This window comes from Alligator sinensis, unplaced genomic scaffold (genome assembly GCF_000455745.1).
Source record: "Alligator sinensis unplaced genomic scaffold, ASM45574v1 scaffold184_1, whole genome shotgun sequence".
Classification (NCBI taxonomy): Eukaryota; Metazoa; Chordata; order Crocodylia; family Alligatoridae; genus Alligator; species Alligator sinensis.
In genome coordinates, this window is record NW_005842983.1 from 105658 (window position 1) to 113080 (window position 7423).

At 65.5% G+C, this 7423-nt stretch overlaps 3 protein-coding genes across 4 annotated transcripts in view; 1 reads left to right on the top strand and 2 right to left on the bottom strand.

Moving 5' to 3' along the window:
* The window catches only part of DDX39B (DExD-box helicase 39B), a 10985-nt gene extending 10598 nt beyond the window's left edge, over positions 1-387 (bottom strand). The window contains exon 1 of one of the 2 annotated variants that reach the window (XM_006036593.3): positions 238-387. The gene's annotated coding sequence lies outside the window, so the exon portion shown is untranslated. The remainder of the gene's footprint in view (positions 1-237) is intronic. The other variant, XM_014526232.2, reaches the window with a different exon arrangement.
* A 1843-nt stretch (positions 388-2230) lies between these two features.
* On the top strand, positions 2231-4860 carry ATP6V1G2 (ATPase H+ transporting V1 subunit G2). Its single transcript, XM_006036591.3, has 3 exons — positions 2231-2519; positions 3089-3189; positions 3738-4860. The coding sequence occupies exons 1-3, from the start codon at positions 2405-2407 to the stop codon at positions 3909-3911; spliced, it is 390 nt and encodes a 129-aa protein (XP_006036653.2). The 5' UTR covers positions 2231-2404; the 3' UTR covers positions 3912-4860.
* A 105-nt stretch (positions 4861-4965) lies between these two features.
* NEU1 (neuraminidase 1) overlaps positions 4966-7423 on the bottom strand; it is a 3870-nt gene continuing 1412 nt past the window's right edge. The window contains exons 3-6 of the mRNA XM_006036597.3: positions 7069-7334; positions 6718-6900; positions 6111-6330; positions 4966-5929 (exon numbers count right to left, since the gene is read on the bottom strand). Of these exons, the coding sequence (XP_006036659.1) occupies positions 5712-5929; positions 6111-6330; positions 6718-6900; positions 7069-7334 (887 nt within the window). The 3' untranslated portion in view covers positions 4966-5711. The remainder of the gene's footprint in view (positions 5930-6110; positions 6331-6717; positions 6901-7068; positions 7335-7423) is intronic.

A 7423-nucleotide genomic window follows, 5' to 3' on the forward strand; every position in this document is an offset into this window, starting at 1 on the left:
GGCCGGGAGCCGAGCGGCGCCCGCGCCATCTTGGATTTCCCCGCCATAGGCCCACAATGGGGAGGTCCCCCCCTCCTTTCCCAGCCGGGCCCGGGGCCTCCAGGGGTGCAAGGGGGCCCCTAGCGGGCCCCGCGGGCGGGGAGTCGCCGGCGGACGGAGCCCGGGCGGTGAGGAGGAGTGGACGGCTCCAGATGGCAGCGATGCGCGGGGGATGGCGGGCGGGGACACCCCTCTTACCTCTTGCGGGAGGGGGCGGGGCAACAATGGCTTCTCTCGGCAGCGACCAAAGTCAAATGAGCGCGCAACCTCCACTTCCGGCAGGAGGCGGAAGGCGGGGTGTGCGTCAGGACCCCGCACCATGCGGCTGCCGTCAGCAGGTGCCTGTATAAAACAAAGGGGTGGGGGATGTCCTCCCCTTCCCTCTAGAGGTCTCAATAAGGGACGCGCGGGGGTTGATGTCCCGGCCCAGAGAGAAGACGCACTCGCTCCCCCCGCAGGTTTCTGCTCAGGCGGCTGAAGTAGATAGCCCTCCGCTTCAGTGGGAGGAGAGCGTTTCCCGCTCGCAGGGAGGGGGCTTCAGGGCGTTGCTATGGAGACGGGAGTCGTTTGGTTCGGACTGCGAGGCAAAGTCTTGGTTGGCGGGCCGTGGGCGCGTGACGTCATTAGTCGCACCGGACTTCCACCTGCATCATAGTGCCACACCATCCAGTCCCATGTCCTCTGCCGTGCCAAAGTGCCACACTAGTGTCATGTGACCACCACCCTGGGCCCACACTGTTGTTACATGACCCCCTTCAACATGGCACCATGCTGTTGTCACGTGGCCCTCACCACCACGATGCCATGTTATTCATGTGACCCCAGAGGGTGCCACACTATTCTCACGTGACTGCTGCCAACATGGTGCCACACTATTTGTGTGCCCGCCAACCCCTGCTCCATGCTGGTCATATAACCCTGCTCACATTGCGTCATGTTATTGTCATGTGACCCCACCACCGCACCATGCTATTGTCATGTGACCTGCCATGCACCTCATGGTGTCATGCTAGCGTCCTGCGACCCTTGCACCCATCATGGTGCCACACCATCGTCATGGGACCTCCACCACATCAATAGGGCCACGCTGTTGACTGTGGCCAGTGCCAAAGTAACAGACCATTGTCATGCGAGCCCTAGCTGCATCCAAGTGCATTCCTGACTACATCCCTAGTCACGTTTCCCCCCTACCCACGTCCCGTGGGGCCCAGCCCTGTTATGCTAGTGCCAGCCCCAGCGCCTACCCCCGTTACACCCAGGCCTGACACCCCCCCAGAGCCAGCCGCAGCGCCTGTTCCCATTGCACCCAACCCTGAACCCTGGAGCCAGCCGCAGCTCCTGTCCCTGTTATCCCCCCCCCCCGGAGTCAGCTGCAGCTCCCAGCCCCACCGCTATTCTAGCCCCCTCTGGCTCCCACTCCCCCCACCCCCAGGACTGAGGTAGAACCCCGGTGTCCAGGCTCCCAGACCCCTTTGCTCCCAACGTGCCCCACCCCAGAAGCAGCTGCATCTCAGCACCAACTAACTTGGGAATCCAGCATTGGGCTAGCTGCAGGCTGCAGGTTGGGACTGAGGGGTACTGGCACAGCTGGGGGGCGCAGGGGCTGGGGGTCAGGAATGAGGGGCACCGGCCCAGCTAGGATGGGTGCAGGGGCTGCAGGTTGGACATGAGTGGCGCCAGCCTGTCTACGGGGGGGCAGGGGCTGCGGGTCAGGAGGGACATCAGCACGGCTGGTGGGGGCAGGGGCTGCAGGTAGGGAGCAAGGGGCACCAGTACAGCTGGCAGGGGCAGGGGCTGTAGGTCGGGAGTGAGGGGCACCGGCTCGTCTGCAGGGGTCAGGGGCTGCGGGTCAGGAGGGACATCAGCACGGCTGGTGGGGGCAGGGGCTGTGGGTCAGGAGTGAGGGGCACTGGCACGGCTGGCGTGGGCAGGGGCTGTGGGTCGGGAGTGAGGGGCACTGGCCCGTCTGCAGGGGGCAGGGGCTGCAGGTTGGGAGCGAGGGGCACTGGCACAGCTGGCAGGGGCACGGGCTGCGGGTCGGGAGCGAGGGGCATCAGCACATCTGGCGGGGGCAGGGGCTGCGGGTAGGGAGGGAGGGGCATGGGCACGGCTGGCAAGGGCTGCAGGTTGGGAGTGAGGGGCATCGGCACAGCTGACGGGGGCAGGGGCTGCGGGTCAGGAGTGAGGGGCACTGGCTCATCTGCAGGGGGCAAGGGTTGCAGGTCAGGTGTGAGGGGCATCAGCACGGCTGGCGGGGGCAGAGGTTGCGGGTTGGGAGTGAGGGGCACCGGCAGGCCCAGACCCGGGGGAGGCTAGGACCCAGCGTTGCCGTGGTACCCGGCTGCTGCCGTGGCAGCAGGCAGGGATGCGGGGACTGCAGCATCCTTCCAGCAGCGCCATGGCCAGCCAGACTCAGGGCATCCAGCAGCTACTCCAGGCCGAGAAGCGGGCGGCCGAGAAGGTGGCCGAGGCCCGAAAACGTGAGCCCCCAGCTGGGGGGCGGGGAAGGCATTGGGGTTGGGGCGGGAGGCACCCGGAGAACCCAGGTGCTTAGGCCCCCAGCCCCCCTGCTCCCATCCGAGCCCCCACTCTCCTCCCAAAGAACACAGGTGTCCGGGCCCCCAGCCCCATCTGCTCACCCCCCAACCCCTCCGAGGGAACCCAGATGTCCATCCCCCACAGCTCTCCTCCCCGCCCCTGCCCTCACTCCTCTGCTGAAGAACCCAGGGATCTGGGCCGACAGCCCTCTGCTCTAATCCCCCCAGCCCCCGACTTCTCTATTAGGGAATCCAGACAGCTGGGCTCCTAAATTAGAGCCAAGGGGGACTATGGGGCTGGGAGGGGAGTAGAAACCAGCAGGGGGACTGGAACCCCGTGCTCCCGAGTTCCCTAATAGGGGAGTCAGTCTGGGGGGATTAGAGCAGGGGGTTCTGGTCCCTCGCACACCTGGGTTCCTTCCCAGGCCTGGGCCAGCAAGGAGGAGGGGGTGGGGACTAGCTCTGGCTCCCCCAGATGCCTGGGGTCTCCACGGGTCCCTGCCCCTACACAGGGAAGGCACGGCGGCTGCGGCAGGCCAAGGAGGAGGCCCAGGGCGAGATTGAGCAGTACCGGCTGGAGCGTGAGCGCGACTTCCAGCAGAAGCAGCAGGCGGTGAGGAGGCGCTGGGGCCAGGCTCGAGGGGCATGGGGGTGGATCTTGGGGGAGACAGGGGAAGTGGGGGTCCCAGGGAGCTCCCAGGGGGGCTGAGGGCAATGGGTGGGTCCAGGGAAGAGGAGCTGGGGGAAGTAGGAAGAGCTGGGGCATGCCAGGGGGAAGTGGGGGTCTGGGGAAATCTTGAGGGGGGGCTGTCACTGATGGTGGAGGGTCAGGGAGGTCTCTGAGCACCTCTGTGAGGCCATGTGGGGTCTGCGGGCAGTGAGGAAGCTTGGGGGGGATTTCTGGAGAGAGTAGCTGTAGCTGGGGGTGCCTAGGGGCTCCCGGGGGGGGCGGGGGGTCTGCACCACTGTAGGGGGATGCTGAGGGGTTGGGGGACTCTGGGAGCCTGTGGGGCCATGTGGCATAGGGGAGGTAGTAGAGAAGTCTAGGGGAGGGGGGTCTCTGGAGATAGCAGGTGGAGTGGGGAGCTGTGGCTAGATCTGGGGAGCACTGGGTGTTCGGGGGGTCTCTGTGGGGCAGCACTGACCCCCTTCCCCCTACAGGCGCTGGGCTCGCAGGGCCACGTGAGCGCAGAGGTGGAGGCGGGCACACGGCGCCGGGTGCAAGCTCTGCGCGGGGGCCAGGCCCAGGGCAAGGAGCGGGTGCTGCGGCGCCTGCTGGGCCTCGTCTGTGACCCCCGGCCCTGCCTGCACCCCAACCTGCGCGAGCCTGCCTAGGCCCCACCCCCAGGTGCAGGCCCTGCCCCAGCACCCATCTGGCCTGCACCTGCTTGCCTAAGCCCTGCTGCCTTGGTACCAGCCCCCACCTGCCCACCTTGGACCAGCCATGCCCCGCCCTGTACACTAGGCCCTGCTCTCACTAGCCCCACTCCTAGGTGCTAGGCCCTTCCCCCTGCAGTAGACCACATGCCTTGGGGAGCCAGGCCCTGCCACCCTCACCCAGGCCCTGCCCGGTCTTGGAGGTTTGACCCTGGCCCTGTGCACTATGCCCCACTGCAGCTGCACCTGTTCCTGCCTGGCTCCACCCACCTCCCAGGCCCTTCCCACTATACTCCAAATCCCACCTCCCTAAGGGGGCCTCAACTCCACCCACCACTGCCTGGCCACGCCCCCATCCCCATAAACCCTGCCCCTTTCTGTGCTGCTGCCTGTGACCTGCGACAAATAAATGGTGACCTGTGGTGGCCAAGTGGTTATTGTGGGGCCCAGATGCCTGGGTTCTCTCCAGCTCTGGCAGAGGGACGAGAGCAGGGGGGCTGGGAGCCCGAATGCCGCCGTTCTCCCCCGACTCCAGAATGCGGCCTGTGAGCCCTGGGGGCAGCCCCCAGCCCCATGAAAGTTCACGACCATCATTTCTGACCTACGAGATACCCTATTGCCCCCTCCCAAGCAACCTGCTGACCACAGCGGGCATCTGAAGCAAGAGGACCCCAGTCCACTGGGCCTGGACCTGGCCTGAGCCGACTTGCCTGGGTTCCTGGCCCTTGCCAGCCCCAAGGGGACCACATCCTGCCACCGGGGGCTTCGTGGAACGGCCCAGACTTTTGCCCCCACCCCAAGGCTGCATCTGACCCCCCTGGGAACACTCCCTGGCTTACCGGTATTGGCAGGCTCGGTGCTGCCCTCTGCGGGTCAGGGCTAGAACGCACGTCGTAGGCAGGGAAATACATTAGCTGCAGTGCCCCTCGCTCCTGACCTGCAAACCCCTGTGCCCTGACCCTGCCAGTGCCCCTCACTCCCCACCTGCAACCCCACGAGCTCAGGCAAGATGAACTATCTTGTTCCTTTATTGACCTGTCAGGTAACAGTCCAGCATCACCAGGGGTTAATAGGCCCCTTTGTGCTAGGGGTGTGAGCAGGGCAGGACCAAGGCACTCCATAGCAGCAGCACTGAGGGGGATTGGAGCAATCAGCCCCTCCCCACCCCGCCAGGCCTGGACCCCCCGTCACAATAGTCCAGGATCAACCTGAGAACTCCCCCATTCAGTCCCAGTGCCCCCAGCATCAGAGTAGGAACTCCCCCATATAGGCCAGTGCCCCCCAATGTCAGACTGGGACCCCCAATACAGCCCTAGAGTGGGAGCTCTTCCACAGAAACCAGTGCTTGTCAGGGTCCAACTGGGGAACCCCCAAAGGCTAGTGGCCCCCTGGGGGACCTGGTGCCCTTCAGTTGCGGGGGGTGTTAGTAAGAGAGGCCTGGAAAGGAAAGGGTTAATAAATTAGAGGGGGACAAGTAGAGCTGGAGGCGGAGCTTATTGGGGGCTGAGTTAGAGTGGGAGGCTATGCCCTTAAAGGGGCAGAGCCAGAGCCAGAGCCAGAAGGGGCATGCCCCCCACAAGGGGTGTGGTCACATGGGTATGGGTGTGACCAGATCAAAAGGGAGCACCTCCCTGTCCTGGGGGGTGTGACCAAATGGAGGAGGGATGTCCCTATCTAGGGGGCATGGCTAGATCTAAAGGAGGCGTGCCCCCAGCCTGGGGGGCGTGGCCACATGGGGGGAGGGGTGCAGGGCGGGGCTCAGAGGGTGCCAGGGATGCTGATCTTGGCCAGTGAGATGCTCTCTTCGGGCTGGCTTCGCCCCTTCTCGTAGAGGAGGAAGAGGCTGGGGGGGTGCCCGGGCCCCGTCCCCAGGGCGGCCAGGCAGGAGTAGCCACTGGGCCCCTCCCAGACCCGCAGGGGGTGCTGCCACCACGAGGCGCCGCCCGTGAAGCTCCAGCGCAGCGTCAGGTTCTGCCCTGGAGGGGACACGAGGGAGCAGCGGTGAGGGGCTGCCCGGATGCCTGGATCCCCAGGTCCCCTGCCTCCAACACAACCCTGCCTTCCCCACCCGTGGATGCCTGGGTCCCCAGCTCTAACCCCAACCCTCCCCCTGGGATGCCTGGGTTCCCAGCTCCCCCCAACCCCCATGGGGCTTACGCTTGCTCTCGTGTGCCGGGTTGCTGAAGAAGACGAGGCCAGAGGTGGCCAGGGCACCAGCAGCCACAGCTGGGTCCACTAGCTCGGGGTCGAAGGTTACAGCCTCAGGGGGCAGCGTCTCGCCCCCGTCCCAGCTTCGCGCCACGATGCGACAGGCGCAGCGGTAGAAGTTCTGGTTGCGTGCATTGATCACCAGTGACCCGTCCGACAGTTCGTAGGGCTGGAGAGGATGATGGGGGGAAGGTGTCAGCCTGGATGTCTGGGGCAGCTGGGGGGACCACACACCCTGGATACCTGGGTCCCCTTGCTTCCTTGGTGGGGGGGGTGGGGAGTGATGGGTCCCCTCACACCCCCAGGGATGGTGAGGGGGGGCCAACCTCGATGCCTGGATCCTCTACTTAGCTGGGGGAGGGTCACAGGTCCCCTCACACCCCCAGGGGTCACTCAGATGCCTGGGTCCCCTAGATCCACCTGGGGATGGCAGGGAGGAATCAGCCCAGGCGTCTGGGTTCTCTGGCACACGGGGGGGCAGCGAGGGCCGGCCCAGACCCCTGGGTCCCACACCCTGCCCTGAAGAGGGTGACCACCCCAGATGCCTGGGTCTTACCTGGCACTCGTCGGGGTTGAAGTCGCGGAACTGCTTGGGCTGCCCATAGGGGAGGCCCCTGAGGGCGCCCCCAAAGCGCCACGTCTCACCATGGTCATCGCTCAGGAGGCAGGAGATGCCGTCCAGCTCCAGCGTCCCATGGCCGCAGACCACCAAGCGCCCGCGGGCTGGGGGGAACCGCTTCTACAGGGGGAAAACACAACTGAGCAGCCCCTTGTGCCCCTCACTCCCAACTTGCAGCCCCTCCACTCTCCCAGTGCCCCTCACTCCTGACCTGCAGCTCCCAGCCCTTTGGATACCCCTAACTGCCAACCCACATGGTGCCCCTCATTCCCGACCCGCAGCCCCCACCTGGATGCCATAGCCAGGCCCGGGGGCAAACATGATGGTGCCGATCTCCTCGGACAGGTTGCGGGGGAGGCTCCAGGTCTCTCCCTCATCGCGGCTGCGGATGATCATGGTGCTGGCCACATCGCAGCGGCGGTAGTGGGCGCACAGGGTGTAGAGCACGAATGCGGCACCCGTCTCCTCATCCACCACCACCGCCCCCAGGTTCAGTCCATCTGGTGGCGAGCCCCTGTCATCCACAATGAAGGATGTCGGTGTCCATGTGGCCCCTGCGAAGCAGTAACATAGTTTCATAGTAGCTAGGGTCAGGAGGGACCTGAACAGATCATCTGGCCTGACCCCCTGCCACAAGCAGGAA

Bases quoted from the DNA above. Each gene is read 5' to 3' on its own strand.
- ATP6V1G2 (XM_006036591.3), top strand. From the start codon at position 2,405: ATGCGGGGACTGCAGCATCCTTCCAGCAGCGCCATGGCCAGCCAGACT. The intron at 2,520-3,088 runs GTGAGCCCCCAG...GCCCCTACACAG, and splicing joins GGTGGCCGAGGCCCGAAAAC to GGAAGGCACGGCGGCTGCGG. The intron at 3,190-3,737 runs GTGAGGAGGCGC...TTCCCCCTACAG, and splicing joins TCCAGCAGAAGCAGCAGGCG to GCGCTGGGCTCGCAGGGCCA.